General features: G+C 35.3%; 1 protein-coding gene across 1 annotated transcript; it reads left to right on the top strand.

The window, feature by feature from the left end:
- Window positions 1-8,015: 8,015 nt before the first annotated feature.
- LOC148876600 (glutathione transferase GST 23-like) lies at window positions 8,016-9,244 on the top strand. The gene is made up of 2 exons (XM_088973510.1): window positions 8,016-8,604; window positions 8,725-9,244. Exons 1-2 carry the CDS (start codon window positions 8,293-8,295, stop codon window positions 9,085-9,087), a joined length of 675 nt encoding a protein of 224 aa, XP_088829636.1. The 5' UTR covers window positions 8,016-8,292; the 3' UTR covers window positions 9,088-9,244.
- Window positions 9,245-26,419: the final 17,175 nt, after the last annotated feature.

Below are 26,419 nucleotides of genomic sequence, written 5' to 3'. Positions count from 1 at the left end.
GCTTCGGTTTTCACACAAAAAAACCGAAACCAACCCGATATATCGGTTTATATATTTGCCCAATCCGAAACCAACCGATACTGATGAAAACCCGACTGACTTGAGTTGGATCGGTCTGGGTTGGGCATTCTTATGAACAGCCCTACATTTTTTTTATTTTTTCTTTATAATTTCTCTCTCTCACTCTCTCTCTCTCTCTATTCAGCCACTTCAGCAGTAGTAACAACATGGGATAAATTTCGGGTTCATGCTCAGGTCTGGACTTCGGGCTTTTTATGAGGGCCGGGCTCAAGCCCAAGTTATAGGCCCGATGGTCGGGCCGGACTCGAACTCGGGCCTTAAAAAAATCTGTTAATACAGAGTGAAAGCCCGACCCAACCTGGCCCATGAACAAGTCTAGTGGTAGAAGAGTTGTTCAGAGAGTAAAAGGGGCTAGGGCTTTTATATAGTTCGACTTCCCACTCGAGGTGGAGAGTTAGACGGTTAAGTAAAAATTAAAACTAAAAGACAAAATTTAAAAATTAGGGTAAATTGTATATTAGCTTGTATCATCCGAACTTCAAAATGTGTATCCGTTGATATGTATCAATAATTTTATTTTTAAAAATATTTTTAAATAAAATAAATAGGCGGCAAGTCTAAAACCATGACAACCGCAATAATTACTCGTCTTCACAGTGGATGTTAAAAGTTAAAATTACTCGATCAGAAAGTGCACAAATATTCAGAAATAAGGCGGCAAGTCATAAGCCTGTTTTGTCTCTGGATTAGTGTGTAGTCTTGTTGTTGTCTTTTCATGGTTACCGGGGAAGGAAGAAGAAACTAATCTATACTATATATAAAAGTGTGGATATATAGTGAAAGTTTTTTTTTTGACTAAAATTATCTTTTATTTCTTTGTTTGAGAAATAGCATGAAAATCATTTTATTATATATTTAATGTCAATTTTAATAGCTATTAAAATATCCATATGTGTGTATTTAATCCATCTCTAATTGTAACTATTGAAAATGTAACTTTAACTATTACTTTCTACTATATTTAAACCCCTCTCATTAAGTCTTACACTTAAGCTATGTTTAGTTTGAAGGAAAAAGTAGGGAAAGGAAATGAAAGCTAAGGAAAGATTTACAAATCTTGTATAGATTTTGATTCATTTCCCTTCCTTTCCCTACCTTTTCCTTCAAACCAAACATAACCTTATTGTATTAACTCCCATTTTCTCTTATTAAATACTATATCTAAATTATTTTTCACTAGTAAATGCTACTAATTAGATTTATGTAAATATTTTTTAATAATAAAAACACATATTTTAAAATGACTTAAAAAAAAACCATTATTTATCCAAATGGTAGTTAAGCAATTCAACCATCCAAATCAAATTGATCAACCTATGAAGTCTTAGTTAAGTAATAAAATTTTTAAAATATAAATAAATATAGAAAATTAGTAGCATTTATTTTCTTTTTCGATTCTAGATGATCAAAATGTATCCAATTTCTCAATGGTGTATCCAATTTAAATACTATCATAATTTAATTATTTCTTAATTTGATTAACAAAAATATTATTAATGCATTTCATTTAATTATTAGAAATAAAAGTTTTTTAAATAGATATAATTTAAAAAAAAATTAAAATGAGAATTTTTATAATAGAATTTAACGTACAAAATTAGTAGCATTTTTTTATTTCTAGATGATCATAATGTATCCAAGTAATAAAATTTTTAAAATAGAAAGAAATATAGAAAACTAGTGGCATTTTTTTTAATTCTATATGATCATAATATATAAAAAAATTTTAATGGTGCATCCAATTTAATTACTATCATAATTTAATTATTTTTTTAATTTGATTAAAATATATCATAAATATGTATAATTTAATTATATAAATAAAAACTTTTTAAATAAAAATAAAAAAATTAAATAATTTTTTTTAAAAAAATAAAAATAATAATTTTAAAATAATAAAAATAATTTATTTAAAAAAAATAAACTATTTTTTAAATTAAAATAAAATGTTTATAAATTTTATAATAGAAATAAATATAGAAAATTAGTAGCATTTTTTCAATTCTATATGATCATAATGTATCCAATTTAATAACTATCATAATTTAATTATTTTTTAATTTGATTAATAAAAATATCATAAATGTGTCTAATTTAACTATTACTATTATTATAATTATCTAGGGTTGCCACGTGAAAGCGTGTGCACACTTTCTAGTGTAAAGAAGTGGAATAGACTCTGCAACACAAACAAGAGACATAAGACTCATGTACTGGTCACTAGGGCAAGATTCAGGTATCCTTGAGAAGATTGATGGCATGAGATTCATCCATACTCCTTTACACATCTTTGTATTGGTGGGACTCACACACCTCACTCTCTCTAGAAATTATTAACCTGAAGCCTTCATTTGCTAGAAAGATAAACAAAAATGGACTTAACTTATCCACCTATGTATCTAATCAAGAAGTATCCCTATCTCCCATGTATTGATTGCGTCAATTTTTCCCATTTTCTTTTATTTAAATTTAAAAAATAAATATAGAAAGAAAAGAAAATAGAGTTCAAGATGAATAGGCATAACAGAGGGTGAAACAAAGAGAAACGGAGATTTTTATAAAAATTTTAAAATAAAAATTAAAATTTGTATAATAGAATTTAACATAGAAAATTAGTAGCATTTTTTTTTTCAACTCTAGATTATCATAATGTATCGAAGTAAATTTTTTTAAATAGAAATAAATATAGACAATTAGTAGCAGCTATTTTTTTAGTTCTAGATGATCATAATGTTTCCAAAATTTTCAATGGTGTATCCAATTTAATTACTATCATAATTTAATTATTTTTTAATTTGATAAAATAAAAATATCATAAATGTGTCTAATTTATGTATTATAAATAAAAGATTTTAAATAGAAATAAAAAGTTTAAAAATAAATTTTTTAAAGAATTAAAATAAATTTTATAATAGAAATAAATATACTAAATTAGTATTTTTTTAATTCTAGATGATCATAATATATCCAAAATTTTCAATAATGTATCTAATTTAATTACCATCATAATTTAATTATTTTTTATTTGATTAATAAAAAATATCATAAATGAGTCTAATTTAATTATTACTATTATCATCACTGTTTAGAATTGGCACGTGCAAAGCATGTGCACGCTTACTAGTAGATAGAAATGGGATAGACTCTACAGCTCAAGCAAGAGACACAAGACCCATGTACCAATCACTAAGGCAAGGCTCAAATATCCTTGAGAAGATTATTGGCATGTGGTTCGTCCATACTCCATTACAGATCTCTGTATTGGTTGGACTCACACACTTCACTCTTTAAAAATTATAAAGTTGAAGCCTTCATTTGCTAGAAAGATAAACACAAATGGGCTTAGTCCTATCCACATGCATCTAATCAAGAAGTATCCTTGTCTCCCATGTATCGATTGCATCAATTTATCCACTTTTGTTTTGTTTAACTTTAAAAAGTAAATATAGAAAGAAAAGAAAATAGAGTTCAAGATGAAGAGACATAACAGACATAGCAACAAAGAGTAACAGAGATTTTTATAAAGAGTAACAGAGAATTTTATAAAAATTTTAAAATAAAAATTAAAGTAAAAGGTTAACAAATTTAAAATAAAAAATTTTATAATAGAATTTAACATAGAAAATTAGTAGAATTTTTTTTCGGTTCTAGATTATCATAATGTATCCAAGTAATAAAATTTTTAAAATAGAAACGAAGATAGAAAATTAGTAGCCTTTATTTTTTTCAGTTCTAGATGATCATAATGTTTTCAAAATTTTCAATGGGGTATCCAATTTAATTACTATCATAATTTAATTAATAAAAATATCATAAATGTGTCTAATTTAATTATTAAAAATAAAACTTTTTAAATATAAATAAAAAGTTTAAAAATAAAATTAAAAAAAATATAATAAAAATAAATATATAAAATTAATAGGGTTTTTTTTCAATTCTATATGATCATAATGTATCCAATTTAATTACCAACTCCGAACTTTGCTCGAAAAGGTGATTATCAGAAATATCTCACCAGTTAGTAGCAAAGCCAATCCATTAGAACCCATTTACCTTGTAATTCTTGGAGTGGTCTCACAATGTGAGACTCCTACCATAACACAAATACCCCTTTATCTATTTTCTTGTATAAATATATCTTCTAGGGGTTTTGACGTACCCAAAGCAATTTTCTCTCTTTTTGCTTTCGCTGCAAATCATGGGGGCGAATCTTGAGGCCCCAAAATCTTCTTCGTGAACCATCCCCCTGTTGCAAGGATTGTAGGCTATCATCACAAGTATTAAATCCTGTAACAATCGTTTCAACTGTACCTTGATATTCATAAAAGTGGGAGACTCACATACTTGGAGCTGTTGGGTGAGCCTAGGAGGTGCTTCTTTTAGTGGATTGTGTTGTACCTTGATAGCATGAGTCAGTGGGTCTATATAGCAATTCTTTTAATGGATGTTGCCATGAACTTTGTCCCAAAACAAAGCTATAACTGGTGGATGATACAACCAACTTAATGTATTTGATTAAACCGGTGAGGAGTGTAGGTCTCAAGTAGATTGTTATTTGTACCATAAAGTCTTCCAAAGTGATTGGTATCCTTTAATTTCTTGTAATTTGAGAAATTATTTTCTCTTTTAGTTCATGAACTTTCCTTTGCACGCAGACTTGCCTCGATCATATTGCTGCCCCTAGAGTCTATAAATGCAAGGTACCGTCAAAGCTACATTAGGTGATTGCGAAACTTGGACCCATTTATTTGTCACTGGATTTGATTCTTTTACTTGTAACCTTTCCATGTGAGATGAAATTTTATGGTCGATACTTGTTTAAGCAAAACTACATACACTCGATGCAAGTGTCATCTATTGTCAAGGTATCATGAATTCAAATTTATTTCAACTAAACACATCTACTTAGGGCTTCACCACTTGACACATTTGTATGATTTCAATAGCATTAGACCCTCATAGATCTTCAATGGCCCCGGGGTCCCTAGTTCTGGAGTTTCGTAGATTTTTTTTGTCTAAAGTCTCTTAGGTTTAGGGAATAGCTTGTACAAAACTTTTTCACCAGCAAGTATGATACACAAAGCTTTCTTCTTCACCAAAGAGCCTAACATGCAGAGCTTCATCAATAGCAAGCCCTCACAGACCTTTAATGCTCTAGGGTCCCTAGGTCTAGAGCTTCGTAGACTTTTGAGTCCAAAGTCTCTTGAATTTAGTGATTAATTTGCATACAACTTTTTTACCAAAGAGTCACAACATGCAAAGCTTCATTAGCAGTAGGCCTTCACAGACCTCCGATAGTTTGAGGTCCATAGGAGCAAAGCTTTGTTGTCATCTTTTATACCTCCTCTAACAAAGAACTTGCCTCAAAAATGAAGGTTAGCAAAGCATGAGTACCTGACCTTAAAGGGGTGATCTCTCCACTTTCATTGCAGAACTGCCAACACAATTTATGCTTGTGACTGGTGGAGTTTTGATAAATCCTTATTGTCAACACAGAGTTGAGTAGGAGGAGCTCGTTGGACCTCTCCAACCAAAAGGAGTTGTCATAGATCATGCAATGCTAGAGTCTTTTATTTCTTTTAAGAGTCATCTCGTCTTCTAGAAGATCATATAGAATGTGATCACTCATTTAAAATGAAAGGGATAAGATTGTTCTTGACTTCTTTAAGGGAGCTTGTTGTAAAGATTTCTACACACATAAGTGGATGTCTATGACCAAACTACCCATGGTAACAAGGTTCTTGAAAAGGTCTACTATCTTAACATGTTGTCGTTTGTCCAAGAGGTTGGTTCCTCGTCGTCATGTGGAGAAGAGTACCTTGTTTATAGAAATAGAGTTAAATATGCTCCAACTAAAAAACAGAAAGAGGTACAAATTGGCAGATCTAGTTATTGAAGTAATGCATATGAATTGAACAAGTCATTTTCCAGCAATCAAAGGATTCAAATCACAATTGACATGACTTTCGCTGACAACAAGAAACCCCACATTGATGTAATGTCTTATACCTTTAAGAAGGAGTGACATGAAATATAGGAGCAATAAAAGAATGTGGAGCAATGCTTTTCCTTAACCTCCAAAGACAATACTTTAGTAAAAAGTAGTAGGAAGATAATGAAGCACCTGTAGTGGAAAAACTCAACATGGCAAGTTGAAACAATTGAAAATAACCAATAAGCAAGAAATGCAAGCCAATGTTAAGTGACAACACAACTTGTAGAAGCACCCTTGCTCTTTATAATAGTATATTTAATTATGTAAAACTCAAAGAAATGGTCTTTCTCTTGTAAATGAAATCACTTCTACATTGTAGTCAAATAATGTTGGAAATGGACTTGATATTTCCTTCTTTGTCTTCTAAGAGAGAAATTCCGATATTTGACATTTATTTTGTCATTCATAGTTTAGGCTCATGTGGGTCATGAGTGTTACAATGCAAAAGACTTTCTTTTTTTTTATGTTTTGTCGTTCACAATTTATGCTCATGTGGACCAAGAGCATTACAATGCAAAAGATTAGGGGTAGTACCTTTTAAAATACTTTCCATTAATGGGCCTAAAATGTAGATCCTCTGGTGTGACAAGGAGATAAGCACCATTAGTGTAGACTTCTTCCACCACATGAAGCCCATCTAATTTAGGGTTAAATTTCCTTCCTAAATGGTGTGAGAGAACAATAAGACAAAATCTCCTTTCTGAAAAGAGTGAAGATGAACCTTCTTGTTGAATGCACGAGCCAAACGAGCTTGGTAACACTATTCTTTGTTGAACTTCTAACCTCTTCTCGTCTAGCGCTTCGAGCTCAGTTAGTCATAGCTTTACATTCTCATCTTCTGTAATCCCCTCTTGGATAGCCATCCTTAGGAAGTTCATTTTTCTCTCTTGGGGGAATACAACTTCTACACCATATATTAAAGCAAAAGGAGTTGCATTTATAGTGTTGCGATAAGATGTTCGATACGCCCATAAGGCCTCATCCAAGTTGGCAAATAGTGTGGGTGAGTGTAAAGTTCATGAGGGGTTTTTTGTTGAAAATAAAAAGTTCACGAGGATAATTGGCAAGGCCAAGGGTAGAGGTGTAAATCGGACTGAGCTGGTCCATGGACCGAGCCTTAGGCCAGGTTAGGCCGTATATTGGGCCATGCCATGTCGTCGTGTATTGGCATTGCCTGCTCGATTGTTTCGTACCGTGCTGGCCCATGGGCTTAAAAACCCAAGCCTAGCATGGCCCGTGTGCCATTGTGCTGGGCCATGAATGGCACGGCCCAATTTACAGCTTTACCCAAGGGTAGTAAGTTGTAATTTACCCTAAAAATAATAAAGGAGAGGTCAGACCAACCTTTTCTATGACCAGACCTGCTCCTCGTATAGCGCTCCTCACACCCATCCTCATAGTGTGTTCTGGCCACACACGGTGGGATGTAGCTATGAGGTGGACGTGAGGAGCAGATCCCACTTCACCTTTTCTATTTACAATGTGGCAAGTAGTTTAGCCATGTCATAGTACGTCCAATTCGCCTATGGATGGATGACCTCAAACCTCGTCCCCATTTGATAGAAAAGCTTACAACTAGGCCCCACTTGCACATCTCAGCGTGCATTGAGAATATATAGTTTGCCCCAAAAACGCCCCACATGCACATCTCAACATGCATTGAAAACATTTCCCAAATTTATCATTGGGAGATGTTCCAAATATATGGTTGAAATGTGTTGGGGTGTTTTTGGGGCACACCCTATATGGGGCGCGGTCACGTCTATGCCCCACAGAGCCCGCCCCAAAAAGCCCCTCATGCACGTCTCAGTGGCATTGGGAACATCCATACGGGTGTTAGAAGCTTTCAATCAGATTTCGGCCAATCTGCAATAACCAATTTGATTGACCACAGAGCGCCCCCAACTGTGTATTAGAAACATCTCCCAATGAAAAATACGAGAAATGTTTCCAATGCACGCTGAGATGTGCATGTGGGGCGTTCTCCGTGGGGCGCAGATGTGAACGCTAAGACCGTAAAGGATTAGCAACGCCGAATTTACTTCTGTCTTCTGTTTTGTCTGTGGCAAGAAGAATTGAACATTCAAACGATAAGCTTGGTATCCAAGCATAATAAGCCAGATTTTTTTTACACAAAACAGCACCCCGATCGACTTTGATCAGTATAAATGAACATAACAGGGTAGAAGACCTTCCATATTGATCTGATCCGAGAAATGGAACAAGTTAAGCTATTTGGAGCTTTTCCAAGCCCATTCGTTTACAGAGTAATATGGGCTCTGAAGCTCAAGGGTGTACAATTTGAGTACATGGAAGAGGATCTCTCCAACAAGAGTGCTTTGCTCTTGGAGTACAACCCAGTTCACAAGAAGGTTCCTGTTCTTGTTCATGGTGGAGTTCCAATTGCAGAGTCCATCGTTATCCTCGAATACATCGAGGAGACATGGCCGAATGATCATCCGCTGCTGCCACAAGATCCTTATGGGAGAGCCCAAGCTCGGTTCTGGATTAAATATCTGGAAGACAAGGTAAATTATCTCTTAGTTTCTTCTTCTACGACACACATAGACCACCAGATGTTTGATTTTAAATATAGTTGAAATGATCCTCTGTTTGCCTTCTAGTATTCTGATGTTTTGGTCATGTAGCAAGGAACCTTCTTTGCAGTGTTTTGGTCTGTTAGGGAAGAACAGGAAAAGGCACTCAAAGAGGCCCCAGAAGTGTTGAAAACCATTGAGGAGCGTGCTCTTGGAGAGAAGAAGTTCTTCGGTGGAGAGACAGTTGGAATGGTGGATATAGCATTCGGGTGGCTTGCTCACTGGATCGGACCGATGGAAGAGCTCACAGGCGTGAAGTTGGTGGAAGCCCATGCGTTCCCTCGCCTGCATGCATGGATGGAGAATTTCAAGGAGGTCCCAGAAATCAGAGACAACCTTCCTGATCGCCATAGAATGTTGGCCTATTTGAAGCGTAGAATGGAGATGATTGCCACGATGGGTAAATCGCTGTAATGAGAAAAAAGTCAGAAACTAAACGTAGATTGTTGTTTGGTCTTTTGTGATTGGAGTACTCATGGCTCCCCTCTCTTGGGATTCTCTGTTCTCGCTTGGGCTTGAGATAGTTTCTTTGTTTAATGTTCAGGAACGACAATAAAGAGGAGTTTCTTTCTCTGTTTGCCTTTAGTATTCCAAAGTTACAGTTTAAAGAACTGATAAAGGAGAGTTTCAAGGGGACTCTTATTTATTCTTTACATAGAAGTTCCAAAATTTTTTCCGAAGTTGCAGACTTGTTCTTTGCAGTTGTTGCATTAGATATGTATAGAGTATAGTCGAAGGTTGATTCTAGGGGTGTCAATGGGCCGGTTTTGGGTTGGACTCCCTCTAAATCAAAATCCATTTGGACTAATTGAACGGACCAATAAGATATATTGAATTTGGACGGACTGAAAGGATCAATATAACATATTAGATTGAACCTGGTCCGTTCATAATTGTGACACCCCTAGAATGGTATGTGCCATGCACATGTGCACGTAACTAATTTTTAGGGCAAAATACAAAAACCTCCCCTCAAGTTATTGACAATAATAAAAACCTTCTCTTTAGTTTCATTTTAACAAACACCTCCCTTAAATTTTTAAAAAATTCAACAAAAACCTCCCTTCCATTACTGACCCCAATGGAAAATTATAAAGTTACAAAATTACCCCTGTTAATGTCAGAGCGTTTTTTGCATTGAATCTTTCAGAATTACAAAATGATGACACTCATCCACGTGTATGGTCTAAAACTAATATTTACGGACATCAATGGCTCTCCCACCTTCTTCTCCTTCCTATCCAATTTCACAAACTGGATTACATCAAAACCACAATTTTTTATTATCTCTCACAATCACAACAGCGTTATAATCATCTCCAATATTTCTGTTACGATCCATTTGTCCCATGTTTGTAGTATGGGATGCTATTATGGGGTATATATGTGTTTGGATTCCCTCCCTCTAACAGCTATCTTTTAAGGGTGAATTCTCCTAAGGCACATAACAATTTCTACTAAACCCAAGCATAGGCTCCTCCTCCTCCGATAACCAAGCAACTAATCTTCAACAAGTATCCGCTTATCTGCAAGTGATGAACTCCCACAAACAACAAAGCTCTACGGTTATTCCATGCTATATCGCCTTTCCATTCCTTCAAGTCTCACCATCGGCATGTATCAAAAGAAATGGATACTGATTAATTCTTGATTCACAACTCTTGCTTCTTTATCATGTTAGATGAACTTTTTCTTTCTCCACTTTACTACAAAAGTTCCATCGTGACTTGCCTCCAAAGATAGTATTCGCGTATGGGACCTCCTAAATGGCCGCTACTGCTCCCGGTCCCACAATCGAGACTCTCGTAAATAACCACCACTGTTCCCGGTCCCATGATTGAGACACTCTGAGGAGTACCAACTTATGTGATGTGGCAAAATGATCTCCCTCAAAATCACATACCCCCAATGGGATCGAACCGTCCCCACTGCCTTTCCCAAGAACGGTGGCGTTCTCACTTTCGTCCGTCTCCATGGCATGTCCACGAGTCACAAAGTGACGGCAACACCTTTGCCCGGTTCACCTCCATCTTCAGAGACATCGGACCCGCCTCGTCCTAGCAGATTTACACACTTACCCCAATGTCCAACATTCCGGAAACCTCAGGTACCACGATCATGCGCTTGTCTCTATAATGACATATGAGCTTCAAGAAAGCATCATTTTCTTCCCGAATTATAGAGGAATAAATCGAAGAAATGCCAAGTGGGGAAGCTAAAGAGGAAGAAGGGAAGATAAGTGTGACGTCTAATCGTACAATGAGACCAGATTGATATATACTTCTGATAAACAAGTGAAGCTTGTCATTTGTAACATCCTCCGTGATATGAGCGACAACAAGGTCACTCATTGCTCTGGTTCCTCTCCTAAACAGAGTTTTCATTCCTTGCAGAGTGGCCAAAGAATCCCAAACCCCAGTTTTCATTGCTGTTCTTGGCCTTGGTACAGATGCTGCCAATACCCAGGTTAGAATGGGTATTTGAAAAAAAAAAAATTGATGCATCAACTTAACGTTTTCTGTCTAAGTTAGTGATGAAAGGAGGTATTTGTTGATTTTTTTTTTATTTCAGGGGAGGTATTTGTTAAAATGAAATTAAAGGAGAGGTTTTTATTATTGTCAAAAACTTCAAGGAGGTTTTTATATTTTATTCATTTTTTTATTACATGGCGTGCAAGTTTCACTTATTTGTATCTATATCTATATCTATTTATCTATGTGTGTGTGAGATCACATGATTCAAATTCCTGATCTAATTATAATAAATTGATGGGTGCTCAAATTCAATTTAACTGGATCAAAAAAAAAAAAAAAAACTCAGGCCATTTGCAACCCTAGTGGCTCTTGATGGTGGAAATGGATGACATGGCGAATTAAGCAGATGGAATGAGGTGTCCTATATTTTGAGTGAAAGAGAAGGGGATATGGGAACAGTACCTCTTTTTATATTTTTCGTGATGGGGTCACACTCTTGAGAAGAGGTGCAACTTGGATATTATCACCTATATCATTTGTGAAAGCTTCAATAAACCTGAGCACAATGTAGTTGAAATTCTTCAAAACCAGCAACAGTGTTTGGAACCAATGGTGTTTTATTGAAAAATGATGCCACATCAGCGCTATGTTTGAAATTTGTTCTTTTCAGACAAGGCCTGATGTTTGATTATGCATTTTTTGAAAAACGTTTTCTTATGCCACACCTTGGGAATTAGGAAAGGTGTGGTTTGAGAAAACACACCTTTGAAAAACCCTAACATGGCATTGAAAAACCCTTATGCAAACATGGCATTGGAAAACCCTTATGTGGCAACAGCAGCAATGGTCCCAAACAGGAAAAAACATTTTCTAAGTGGCTGTTTGGCACCGATGTTGTTTTCTGAGAAAACGATACCGCATCAAAAAAAGCAGTGCTTCAGAAAACAACATCGGTACCATTTTTTAGGAAAAAAAAAAGTTGCTTTAGACCACGCCTTAGAAATTGGGAAAGGGTGGTTTGAAGCAACACCAAATTCAATATTTTCTCAGAAAACAACTCATTGTTGCTAGTGTACCTCTAAAAGGTCCCTAAAACTGTCTGCTAGATGGTAATTTTCTCAACTTGTATATGTGAGTGGAGTTAACGGTTCCAAACATCCTCCCATTCTATTTTTTTCCTTGTTAAAATTTACATTAAAATTTTCTCTTCCTCTTTTGCTAAAAGCTTTTCTCAACGAATGGAGTTCGTGTTCTGTGCACACATGGGTGCACTGGACGAGTGAACCTACAAATTAGAGTCCTCCACGTCAATCAGGAGAAGGAACGCATACCGTTAACATTCCAAGTGTGATTAGTTGGGTTTAGCGGTTCAACTAGCAGCAAAATGACAAAAAACAAACCTCATTTTTTACTTTTCCCTCCATGTTTTTCTCTTGGAGACTGAACCATCCACACTATGACTCGAACCAGTGGACGTCAACGGCAACGGCAACGACGAGAGCTCCAATGGTACATTTCTCTCTTCCTCTTCTTCTTCTTCTTCTTCAAATGCTGAGAAGAAACGCATACCGTTAACATTCCAAGTGCCATTAGTTGGGTTTGGTGGTTCAACTAGCGGCAAAATGACAAAAAAAGGAGATCAAAACCCCTAACAAACCTCATTTTTTACTTTCCCTCAAACCAGTGGTCGGCGACGGCGACGGCGATGGTGAGAGCTCCAATGGTACATTTATCTCTTCCTCTTCTTCTTCTTCTTCTTCTTCAAATGCTTTGGTTTTGTGTGCATTGCTTTATATTGATAGTAGACCTCTTCATGGCCAGGCTCGACCACAAGTTTGTTGCCGACCAACAAGATGTCGTCCAAACAAATCCCATCAGATGCGCCGCTCACGGTTCGGCCCTACCCCAAGAAGGAAGATGAGAACAACATGAGAATTGTTACTCCAGTGGAGATAAAGATCCTGAATAGCACATGTAACCCGCCCTCTTGTGATGTTACCCAAGACTTCCCTACCGTTATATTCGCTATCATTTACACTGACAACATCTACCATGAATTCAACGATATTGCCATCCCCCTTTTCCTCACATGTCGCCATTTTCAATTGCGCATAAGGTTCATTGTGACTAATTTCAAAGCCCGGTGGGTCACTAAATTCAACCCACTTCTCTCAGGCTTATTGAGCTATCCGACCAACAACGACAAAGTGCACTGCTTTCCTGTAGCTGTTGTTGGGCTCAAGTACCATTACAAGCAACACTAGCAGAATTCCTTGTGGTTACTCTATGCTATACTTCAAGCAGCTCCTTTGAGAATCGTTCAACTTGAGAGTTAAGCATGAGTCTGAGATACAAGAGTTGAATATGGTCCTTGTTTCAAGCAGAAGGACGAGAATGCTCGTGAATGAAGACGATCTGGTGAGGGTGGCAGAAGGATTGGGGTACCATGTGATTAGAGCTTCGCCTGATCAAATGGCGAATTTACGAGAACTTCCTGGGTTGTTGAACACATGTAGTGTTCTAGTGGGGTCTCACAGGGTAGGACTGACAAATAATGTGTTCTTGCCGGAAGGAGTTGTGGTGGTGCAAGTGGTGGAATGGGATCTGGAATGGGCTTCCGAAGCTTACTATGGTGGAGTTCGCATCCTCTAACCACCTCTCCTCCTAGGGGAAATCATTTATCCTTCCTGGAAGGGGCGAGTTCTAGGTTTGGGTTCAGTAGAGGAGAATCGCAGAAAATGGGAGGGAGTGAGAAATGAGTTTCGAAATGAGGAAAACAGCTTGTAAACTCGGGTTCTTTGTCTTTTTTCGTCCAGTTCGACCGGACACACCCAGATAATGGCCAAAGTCTCATTAACATCTGGATCTCCCAGCCCCATCAACGTGTCTTTGTTTGGTTGGCAGGTTCATGCGTCCAGTGCACCCACGGGTGCACAAAATGCGGACTCCAACAAATGGGCATGAGACAAACCAATAGAAAACCACATGCCTGAACATTGCATGCCATTGATCTAGAACGGAATGCTTGAGACGAAATATACACCAATAAAAAATAGGAGATAAGGGTTTCTTCTTATTCTTTCATTCAACACTTTTTGCAAGGAACTGAACATATCTGAAACAAACCAACGGAAATCTGCATGCCTGAGCATTGTGTACCACCGATGGAATCATGAAGCAAAAAATGTTGTGCTTAATATTTGTTCGAATGGTAAGGCCCATTACAACTACCATAGACAAAACCTTATGTGTCAATGTACCTTCAAAATCAATGGTCCCTTGAAAACCCTAGCCGTGTGTGTCTACAACCCAACCTCCCTTGTCTTCTAGTGAACGCATAAACTGATGTTATTGAAATTTAGTGGCAATCCTTTGATTGAATGCACTTTCAGAGAGAAGCTGAATCTACAATTCCAAACGTGTGATAAAGCTTTCAAGATGGAGACTTCTTGTCCTTCTGCAACGAGTCCTTGTTCTTGCACGACAAGTCTTCCTTGAGGAACCTAGGTTTTGGCTTTATGTCAGGGACATGGATTTTTCCAGTAGATTTGGGTCTATCATCAGAGTTTGAAATTATACCCTTTGAAGAATTTTTGTAGGGATAAAGGGCCCTGCTTTGCACCTCAAGTATCCTGTTACCGGGATCCCTACCATTTTTCTTCCCAAATTTAACTTTTGACATCATAAACAAATTTCAAACCTTGAACAATAATTGACAATGGAAAAGTGTTCAACAATAATTGATTTATACTCACTGAAACTCCCAATTTTTTGAATTGATTCAAATATATTACAAAACCTAAACTACTCTCCTTTTCATAATTTCCACATCTTGAACATGAATAAAGGGAGCAGAATAAAAAATGTACAAAGATCCTCAGTCAAAAGTCAAAGCCTTGCAATAATATTTCTGATGTAATTTAGCTGGTCTTTCTCGTCGATGGCATTAAATATTCTCAAGAAGAAAGCCTTTAAACCTTGATCTCGTGTTTTTATTTGATTTAAAATGTTCGCTATTATCACTTCCACATGCAAGTTCTGCCCATATTACGGTGTTAATATGTCACCCTCTTATTTGATGTACATAAAGATCTACAGGATCAATGTTAGGAGATCAAAGTGAAACATTGTTCTAATATTTCAGCCTGGAAAATCTCCCATCTCAAATTGAAACAAATGCAGCCTTTTAATAAATAAATAAATATAAGTCCAGCCTTATCTCAAAACCGAAGTTAAAAAGCAATATTCCCTTCTTTTGGAAGAAAAGGGTCCATTGTTTTGAGCAAACATCCTCATTTGCTCTCACCAATGGCTAGAAAAGAAAATATATAGCTGATCTAGCTTTGAAATGTTGGTTTAATTAAAATTTAACATCATTATTGGACCCACTGGATGAGCTGAAATTAAATATAACAAACAGACACACGAATAAATAAATAAAATGAGAGAGGCTAATAAATGCATTTCAACAATTTATAGATGATGTGGGCCATTGTTGAATGGTCATTCACTACTGCCTAAAATATAGGGGAAATTCTCGATCATTATCTTGTATTTTGGCTTGAGTGATAATTTGGTCCCTAGACTTTAAAATGCAACAATTCAGTACTCAAACTTTCAAAATGTGACAATCAAGTATCCGAACTTTCAAAATGTGACAATTCAGTACATGTTGTATTGTTGTTAATCAGTCCATTAATCAGCCGTTAAGTGACATTTAAAAAACCAAAAATACCCTTTGAATGTCATCTAACTCTCTTTATCAACCATCCAAACATTGACAATAGACTGAACAGTCCCAAATTCTATATTCTTCTAAACAATCACCAACCTTTTTTGAATAGAAGATGCTAGGATTTAGGATTATTCATTTTTTTGCCAACGTTTGGATGATTGTTAAAGAGAATTAGATGGCATTCAAATGGACATTTTTGACTTTTCAAATGTCACTTAACGACTGATTAACAAACTGGATAACGGCAAGTATTGGATTGCCACATTTTGAAAGTTTGAGTACTGAATTGTCACATTTTAAAGTTCGGAGACCAAATTATCACTCAAGCCAAAATACAAAGTAGTGATCAGGAATTTCCCATATATATATATATATATATATATATATATATATATATAATAAAATAAAACAGCATGATAATACTATAATAGACGACTATGGATCGTTTCGCTGGCCAGACGAAGATAGAATAAAAAATGTTTATTTGCATCTACCCTACAATTTATTTCTTTATTTATTATTTTTTTCCGTGGGTGGACATAATTAATCGGCATCTTGCTATTGGATCCTTTCAATTTGACTAGTTTGGTTTCTTGATATTGATAAATTCAGCCACGCTCCTAATGCGCTGCTATAGTGATAAACTTTAGTGGTGCAGTGCAACCTGGGTGGGGGTTGAGTTCGGGATTTGCTAAATTTTCAATTGGCCTCAGTCCTAATATAAGCCTGATGTAATTAAAATGATCGATATGATGTCGGGAAAAATTTATAACTAGTCAACCGATATCATAAAAACTGCATTTGGTGAACATTTGCTTTTCAATGTTGTAAAAAAAATTATTATTTTTATTTAATGGTTTATACAACGAATTTGAATCTATTCCTCACAGAGCGCATCTCTCCTTACAGTGCATCTGAGCCATGCATTTTGAACATCTTATCATGAATGATAATATATGTACGGGAGATGTTCTTAATGCATGTGATGTACTGTGAGGCATTCTTAAAGAACAAATCCAATTACTACAGAACAATGGTAGCCTTGCCCCAAGTGCACAAGCCCCTAGATACCTATCCCCGTTCCTCCCAAACCTCGATAAAGGTGGGACTCGATCAAGTCTTCGCGGCTCTGTCCCAACAGGCAATAGCTTGTTTTTATATAAATGACACTTTTTCTTTCAGATTTTATTGCCCCTCTTCTCTCTCTATCTCTATCAATCCAAGCCCAACCCTAACCTTAACTCTAACAAAACCTGAATTACTAAATATTAACCCTATCCAACCTAAAATCTCTCGATCCCAACCATTCCAAGGTTGATTTTGGGTTGGATTAGGCTTAGGTTGGACTTCGGAAGTACTCCCCATAGAGCGTGCCCCACAGTCAATCCGCCGTGCATTGGAAACATCTCCCATATGGAGGGGATGGGCTGTGATCTTTCTCTAATCTTCTTAAATTCTCATAAAATGCCTCAAATTCTCTTAATCTTTGGCCATGGGAGCCCACATTGAACTTTTATGACCATATTTTTATTGGTATTTGCTTGTTTTATGATTTTATTGTGTCACCCTTGCTCTCCTTTCTTCCTCTGTCCATTCTTACTTCATCAACTCTCCTTCCTTCATTACCCTTCCACCCTCCCATTAAACTAAGTCACGAGAGCTTTAACCTATCTTATTAAGTCACATCATCCTTCCTTTGAACTAAATCATCTCCTCTCTGGAAATTTTTTATAAAGAATCTTCCCCACCTAAAAGTTCATCTTAAAACATTTCCTATTCTATTTCACATGCCAAATAAACCATCTAATTTTAACATCTCCCCCCCCCCCCTCTTTATTTATTCTTATGTCCATCTCTCTCCACATTCACAATACATGCATTAATTTTTCATTTATATATTAAAATATTAATGTTTAAATTAAATTTTTTTAGAAAACCTTTTAAGTTAAAACTTAAATATTGAAATAATATGGGTAAAAATATCTAAAATACTAACAAGAGAAAAATAGATAATGCAACAAGACAAGTAATAAAAATAATGTAATAAAAATTAATAATTAATTAAATTATTATAATTATAAATAATAATTTAATATTGTCAATATAAAATCTACCTCTCTCTAGGGGATGTTTTAGGCCCCATACATCACTATTTATATTGATGCTGAAATTTGGTGAACACTACACCAAAAAGATGGGTCAAGAAAATATAAATTTTTAGTTACCATTTTGAACAAATATTGATTGATATGGTTTTGTCTACCATATTTGCTATATAATTTTTTTATAAAAACATGTCTTAAAAACAAATATTAGAAACATTACTAATTATGCTATTATTTAACATGTTTGTGTTAAAATATTAACTTCAATGTTAATTAAATGTTGGATAAAATATTTTCTATTATATTTTTCAAAAAATGTTAAAAATTCAATAAAAAATATATAAATTATGTAAAAACTTTTATTGATAATTTTCTAAAAATACTTTACGTGAACATGAATTGACTCCTTTGTCTTATAGCTTCTTTGCGACAAACTAAAGTTTTAGAAGCATCGAGTGGTATATCAAATGGATTAGGTTGCTTCCCTAGCTTTGCCAATTTCCCATGAGGTAAAAAAAAAAAAAAAAAACAAGAAGAAGAAATGAACCAATGGCTCAAAATTGATACACATCAAAAAGACGAAGTTCATGGTCGGGTTTTTTGAATACCTAAAAACCACCCAACCCCTAGTTTCAATTATCGGTTTATATTGAATGGAGTTGATTTGGTTTGATTGATTCGACTCGATTGTGCAATTTTGAAAATAAAAGAGTGAATAACTGAACAAGAGAGTTTTTTCATTGTTTTGAGATTTGGCTTGGACTAGACAATCAGATCGGTTGACCCAGGAACCAGATATGGCTCCAGGTCCAGTTTTGGACCCCAAAATTGTTCGATTGAGCTTTGGATTAGATATGGATCGTTCAACCTAGGAACCCATGGCAAAAATGGTTTCGTTTTCAAGTCTTTTTTAAAACCATGTGTATTTCACTAAAAAATAATTTTACAAATTAGAAAAATATCATACAAATAAGGGAAGCTAACAAAAAATATTAACAAACTTGTTGGTTAACTGAAAAACCAACAAAATTAATGGAAATTTTTTGAATAAAATAAGAGAAATTTTCACTAAAAATAATATATATTTTTTAATATATTAAAAGTGATATCTATCAAGAAAATATTAAAAATCAGTAAGTAAAAAAATATAAATAAGGGAAAGTTAAAAATTAGAAGCTTACTTTACACGATTAACTAATTAATTAAAACAAATTAAATAACAAATTAACATAATTAAAAACAATAAAATTTGTTAACAGGCTTAGCAAAATTTATTTTATTAGTTAAAATTGATACAAACTAATAAAAAATATAATTTAATTAAAATCAATAAAATCTTGTTTTTTAATTTAACTTAATAAAAAAGTAACTCTCCCTCTCCATAATTCCTTAGGCTGCATTTGTTTCCAGTGTAAATGCACTTTTACACCGATGGAGTTGAGACACGATGGTTCGGTGAGAGTGTATAATACGGACCGACCATTGTGCCCATTTACACTCGTCCTGTTTGGTTACATCAACGTAAATGGAGGTTACCTAGTTTTCTAGTTTGTTGCTGTGAGAGATTTATCACACACACACACACAGATGGTGTTTGTTTTGTAGTCTTGAACCAACTTTCAACTGGTTGCAATGGTTCAGATCTGGGTCCTCTCTGGCTCTCCCTTCAAAGGATGAGGTTGGGGTACTACTTGAAGACGATCTCTATTCTGGGTCCTCTCCGGCTCTCCCTTTGGAGGTGGGTTCAGATCTATCGCTGCAATCAGTTGCAGCGGCGGTGACGGAAAGAGAAAAAAAAAGGGGAGAAGAAGAAGAGAAGAGGAGGAGGAGGAGAGAGAGAGAGAGAGAGAGAGAGAGAGAGAGAGAGAAGAAGAAGAAGAAGAAGAAGAAGAAGAAGAAGAAGAAGAAGAATGAGAAGGAGAAGGAGAAGAGAGGGGAATAAAGAGCGGTTACCTATTACATCGATAATTTTGATGTATTTATTACATAAATTATTAATATAAATAAAATTCAAAGTATAATTTTACATCAAATTTTGGTGAAAAATTACATATTTACCAAACACCAGTAAAATCGAACCGAGGTGTAAAGTTTACCCCGATTTGATTTTCACCCCAAACAAATGTAGCCTTATAGATTTTTTGTTTTTTAATTTATTACTTTACATAACACAAGAATAATGCTAAGGTTGATAGGGTTCAGCTTGGCCCTATTAGAGATGTCTTAAGACTCGTGCCTAACTGCCTAAGTGTCAACTTAACAAGCCTGCACCACATTTAAGAGTAATAAAAATAATAAAATGTAATAGAAAAACAGTAAAATTAAGATAAACATTAAAAAAATAACACAAATTTAACTAAGACTCATGCCACAATTTCTCTTAACAACACCTTTACATTGCAAGGGGCCCGACTAGTTAGCACTTAAAGAGCTGAGACAAATTCTAGAATAACTATATAACACATATATACGGTAGCAATATTAGAGCTGAATTCGAGTTGTCCAATGGGTGTAAAATTTAACCCTTACCCTGAATTGATTATCAATCCAACCCAATCTTTTTTCGGGTTCAAGCTAACCCGACCCAAATTGTGGTCCTAAGTAAGTAGTTAAGTAGCTTCTTGATCATGCTATAGCATTTTCATGATGCTCTTGTTTATAATGGATGAATTTTTAATCTGATTGAAATTTGGGCTATTACTTACACGTTTTTATTTTAGAAAAGTTTTTTTTATTTGTTCAATTTATACTTGTTGAAAAAGAGAGGCGAAAAAAGCCTAACTTTGGGTTGAGTTAAGGTTTAGGCGTTGGAACTTGACTTGGAAGCTTTGTCCCCACCCTCTTAATCCCCCTATAACGTATAATGTTTAAAAAAGTTTGTATAAATATTATATAAATATGCTTTGGCCCACCCTCCCTCATGTAACTTATAATATTAATATCAAAAGAAATTTTGTGTATATAAATACGTATCCACACATGTATATACGTATGTACGTTATCAACACTTATTTTTATGAAGAAATCAACAATTTTAAATTTGAAGGAAAAAAGTTTATAATGCAAAGTTAAAGTGCTACTAAGACTCCCCTTGGAAAGAGTGCAAATATAAATGTGTACACCGAAAAACTTTGTATATGTGTTTGGTTCCGTGCTTATGTTTATTGAGTAAACGTTGTCACATAGGCACCTCACCAACAAATGTCTCATTAATTACATCCGTATATATTGATGTTTGCACAAACATCGATTTCTGTGCACCTCTCTCATTTCAGAAAGCTTCATTTTGGAGTGGTGGTCATTTATTGGCACTTTGTTGATGTGGTGCCTAATGGCGTTTATGTGTCATAAACTCCTAATTAATTATTTTTCTCGGTTTTACAATCACACAATTACAAAACGTTTACTCAATAAACGTAAACAAAACCAAACACCCACTGTATTTAGTATTTCTAAATTTTGTATTTGCACTATACCTATTTGCATTTATACTCTTCTCAAAGGAGTGTACATACAAATATGTACATGGTAAAACCTTGAATTTTGTTCTTTTAAACCTGTATTTACACGATGCATATTTGTATTTGTTTGAGATTTGTTTGAGATGGAAATATGTATTGCAAATCCATAAAATTTGCAACTATGTTGATGATTCCATTGACAATAGATAAAAAGTTTTCTTTGAAAAAATTGAAGTAAACTTTGCTCTCATATCTCTTCGAATAAAAAAAAGGAATATGCAATACCCTTCTTCATCTCAGCCATTTACGTTTACTAGAAAATGGAAAACATTGTTCTCTAGTTTTTCGTGAATCACCTACGGAGAAACACTAAATCGAGCAATGTTTGGCTTACTGTACTCCAAATCAATTTTTGGGTACCAATTGCTATTCCTATAATAGTAATATCTAACATCTATTTAGAACTAACATCTATTAGAACAACCATATATGCAAGAGTTGGGTTCCAACACTCCTTTTTTGGCTAATTCTGGTTCGGAGATGGGGGTTCCACTTTAGTAAAGAAGACTTGGGTGGGAGAGTTCCTTGCACATTCACTTGAAAATAGGAAACTAGTTGAAGCATTCAAAGGCAAGTGGGTGCAATTTTTGCGGGTTAGGATTGGGAATTTGTCAAATTTTCAATAGACCTAATCTAAAGACTGAACTCAAAGCATTGTAAATTGTTAGCTCGAGCCAAACCGACTTACACCCCCGTCTTAATCTTTGTCATCTGCGACGCAAGTAGCTTGATGGAGGAGGATATCATATTGGTCGATAGTCTAAGGTAGTAGATACCTTTTGATGAGAATAAACCGACCTCTGAACAATCAAACACGTGGCACGTTTGGGTGAACTTACAACCTTGCCTTTAGTTTGGAGATTGTCATATTGTCGTCATCTCAAAGGATACAAGTCACTTCAGCAACATATAAGACCACCTTAGGCTTCTCAACTCAACTCATACATACATGCATTATTGATCTCTAAGGAGAACTCTCTGTCAATACGAGCTCCCACCAAGGAGAGCTCCACACTCCAACACTTGTCCATCAAATGACCACATGGCGGCACGTGCAAAAAGATCATCAACACATAAAGTAAACATGCTAGGTAACTGGTCGTGGGCCCACATCATACATTAGAGACATGGAGGATAGATTACCACAACATGTCACAACTATGCACCAAGTGGCCAATGCATGCTATAGGTGGCTTAACGAGTAGCCCTGATTAGTCTCCAAGTGCCCGGGCCAGGTTTAAGTTGTCTTGACTAGATACCAGCCAACCTGAATCAGGCCACAGATGTCCAGGCCGAACACTGTGTGGCCAAGCTCAAGTAATAGGTGTCTTGACAGAGTCCCAGGTGTCCTACACTCCTACCTGCTCTCCACCAAGGCAAAGCAAGCTCCAGGTGTTTCAAGCTATGACAAGTGTTCTACATTTGACCAACATGTATATACTCTAACAGGCATCCCGAGTCCTATATAAGGGGCAAGTTAGAATTTAATTCATATTTTATGACTCACTGAATCTTCAACCACCCTCTGGACAACTTGACATATTAACATGACCGTTGGAGCTACAAGCCCAGAATATCACCCCGAGCCCTCTAACCTCATTTTCCTCCTTAAAGGATACATCCAAGTTGTACCAAGGACTTAAGCACTTTTCAAAGGCATCACCTTTGACACTGGAGATATCGTAAGGGAATCCCAAACCTAGAGATTCTACTATGTCCTATTGTGAAATATAATAGATTTGTGTTGTTAATAACTTAGGTTGTGTTTAGTTGTAGTGCAAATGAATTTGCACTGATGCAAAACTATGGTAATACAAATGATTTGGCTACAAATTTTTATTTATTATTGTTTCAAATTTTACCTTACTTTGTTTGATTGCATTTAAAATGAAGTACAATAAAACCTAAAGCAGAATAAAGTAAATTTCAAAACAAAATTAAACCAAAAATTGCATTTTTTTTCATTTGCACTTCCATACATTTGTACTAGTACAAATAAAATTGCATTGTAACCAAACACAACATTAGACTCAATTTGGAAAGAGTACAAATGTATATAAAATAATACAAATATAAGATTTTGCACCATACATATTTGTATTTGTACTCCTAGCCTAGTAAAACCTTTATAGAATTTAGTAGATTTCAAGTGAGTTTTTTCGTTAATGCATTTCTTAAAAGGGGAAGCAAAATTAACTCAATAAGAGTTCAATTTTCTTCTAGTTTTATTTTTAATGGAGTTCAATCTTCTTCTGGTTTTAATGAAGAAATGGGTTTTTATGGAATTGGATCTTATTCTAGTTTTAAATGAGGGAAATTGTTAGAATATCCTCGGTACATGTGCAAATTGCATTTGCTCCGATTTAAACAACTAAGGCTGTATTTGGACGCAATGTAAATCAAGATGTAAAATTTACATTAGTTTACTTTTATACGCATTTGGTAAAAAAGTGTAATCATTATCGATGTAAAATTACACTCCGGTTCAGTTTTGCATGCATTTGGATAGAGTGTAGTTTTACGTCGATGATAGATGTAAGACCTCATCAAGTTTTTATCAATGTAAAACTTAAACAATTTTGTACATCGATTTCAAGATACAACGGTCATATGTATTTAAGGTTCAATGTAAAACGTCATTAGTGTATTTTTACACTGATGACGTTTTACACCTCTTCCAAACGCAGCCTAAACACTCACGTTTTGCATTCAAATTTGCATTGTTCTTGTCCAAACAAAATGATTGCACTTGAGTCTTAAAATCCACACAATTGAATCATTCAAAAAAAATACTTATGTAATGTACATGTTTGCATTTGCCTCTAAACCAAACACAACCTAAGTATGAAAAAAAAAACACATTTTAACAAATTAAAGTGAAAAAAAAGGGACTAACTAAATCCCGAATTCACATCTCTGCCTCACAAAGGGTGCCCCACAAATGCCCCACATAATATCCCAACCGTGTAGTGAGAGCATCTCCCACTAACAATTTTGGGAGATGTTTCCAATGCACACTAAGATGTGCATATGGGGTGTTTGTGGGGCACAATGTGATCTCTCCAAATCCACATCATTCGAAACATAACCTACAAAACATATAATTTGATCGAGAAAGGGGAACACAATTTTTGAATCCAACAATCGGAGCGTATTTATCATTATCGCCTACAAAAATATTTTTTCCCTCTTCCTAATTTTCACTTACAATGTCTCCCATTGACAAGAATTTTCAATGGCAACTTTCTTAAACTATCCTTATGGTTCAGCTAATTGACCAACTCTACCCTTTCTGTTTACATATTGTCTTAGTGTACCCAAAGTTTTCTGGCAATTGTCCAAAACCCCATTGCTATTAATGTTCACTATTGGAAAGATAAAATTATTATTTTACCCTTTATTCTTCTTCGAATATTTAAATAAAATAGGGAAAAGGAAGAGGAAAGAGAATACAAGCCAAGAGAGAGAGAGAGAGAGAGGAGGAGGAGGGTGTGTGTGCGTTGAGACACCGTCTTCTACCTCTCTCTGTTTTTCACAGTATTGAAATCACGCTTTGGAAACTTTGCTGGTTTCTTTTGGTATTCATAGGGTTGGAAGGTAAAGGCAACATTGATAAAGGTAAAAAAGACCTCCCTCATTTTTTTCCTACTATTTCTGATTTATTTTACTCCAACCACTAGAGCACCGACTCAAACACTATGAACTTCGTGTACTCTTTGTACAACTCTGATTGTTGGAAAATAGTAAAGAAGACATAATGGAATTTATCGGTAATTGCTTTTCAAATCGAGAACTTGTGAATCTGTAGCATTGTAGAATTGTGAAACCGATAACTTATAGAGAGACGAAGGGCTGAGTTGTGCCACTTGGTCACTTTCCTTAAAATCGCATTTGCCCCTACAGTGTAGTCAAGTGATTGTGAATCGGTCGCCAAGATAAAACAGCCCATGGGCCACTGATAGGCATACACTTGCTTCCACGAACCACAAAGAATGATGCTCATAGAAGAACGATTGACAAAGAAAAGAATAATGGGCAAGTTAGTATTCATTCCCCCATGAAATCACGAACATGGCTACTCTTGAAGCAATAGATCGTCTCGAATCTGATTAGGATGTCTTTTTATTTTTTGTTTCCCTTTTTAGTTGCCCTATCTATTTATTCTTCTCTTCGAATAGAGTGTAATAGATCTTTAGATAATAGATTTTTGCCCATTCCGGTAATACTAGGCGGTGGTGTTTTATGTACAAGGTCTTGAATATAGGGTGAAAATCTCTCTAGTTCTCTATCCTGCTCCATTGCCATCAACGTCTTGAATATCTCTCTGTTTCAGGGCTGACGTAAGCTTAAAGTAAATACTAGGCAGTGGCGGAGTGGTATTTAACCTAATTGAGTTCTTTCCTGCCCCATCTATGCCGTTAACTTGAAGCAAATACTATGCGGTTAGGGAAATTTTCAAAGTTTTGTTTTTTTGGGAGTTTTAAGAAAAAATAAATAATATAAAAAGAAATACTTATTTTGTTTGATAGAGGATAATATTGGGTGTTAAAAAATTTATATGAGTATATGACACGTGGTGTCATGTGTGTGCAAATTTTAAAGGAATATTAACGGATGCTAACGACATGGATAGAGCTAGTTAATTGCCAAAAAATAGTAGGGGTGGTTTAAGGTAATGGTTAAACAATAAATATGCAATTTATCAATTAGTTAAACAATAGGGGTAGTTTAAGAAATTTGCTTTTTTTCTTCAAACTATCAAATGGGCGAGTAGTAGGGAGGGATCTGCTACCAATGAATGCTTCCAACAGTGTTTTATAGAGTTTGGATTTCCTACCCATGAGGACTCTACCCACACCTATCCACATGACATCCAACCATACATGGGAACATCTCATGCTCTTACATGTT

Source organism: Nelumbo lutea, chromosome 1 (assembly GCF_056320005.1).
Source record: "Nelumbo lutea isolate HS-2025 chromosome 1, American lotus-T2T, whole genome shotgun sequence".
Classification (NCBI taxonomy): Eukaryota; Viridiplantae; Streptophyta; class Magnoliopsida; order Proteales; family Nelumbonaceae; genus Nelumbo; species Nelumbo lutea.
Note: the sequence above shows the minus strand (reverse complement) of the source record. Positions and strands in the feature narration are given on the sequence as shown.

What these genes read in the sequence shown, in the direction of transcription:
- LOC148876600 (XM_088973510.1), top strand. Translation starts at nt 8,293, where the DNA reads ATGGAACAAGTTAAGCTATTTGGAGCTTTTCCAAGCCCATTCGTTTAC. An exon ending in TTAAATATCTGGAAGACAAG is followed by an intron (nt 8,605 to 8,724) that starts GTAAATTATCTC and finishes TTGGTCATGTAG; the next exon opens with CAAGGAACCTTCTTTGCAGT.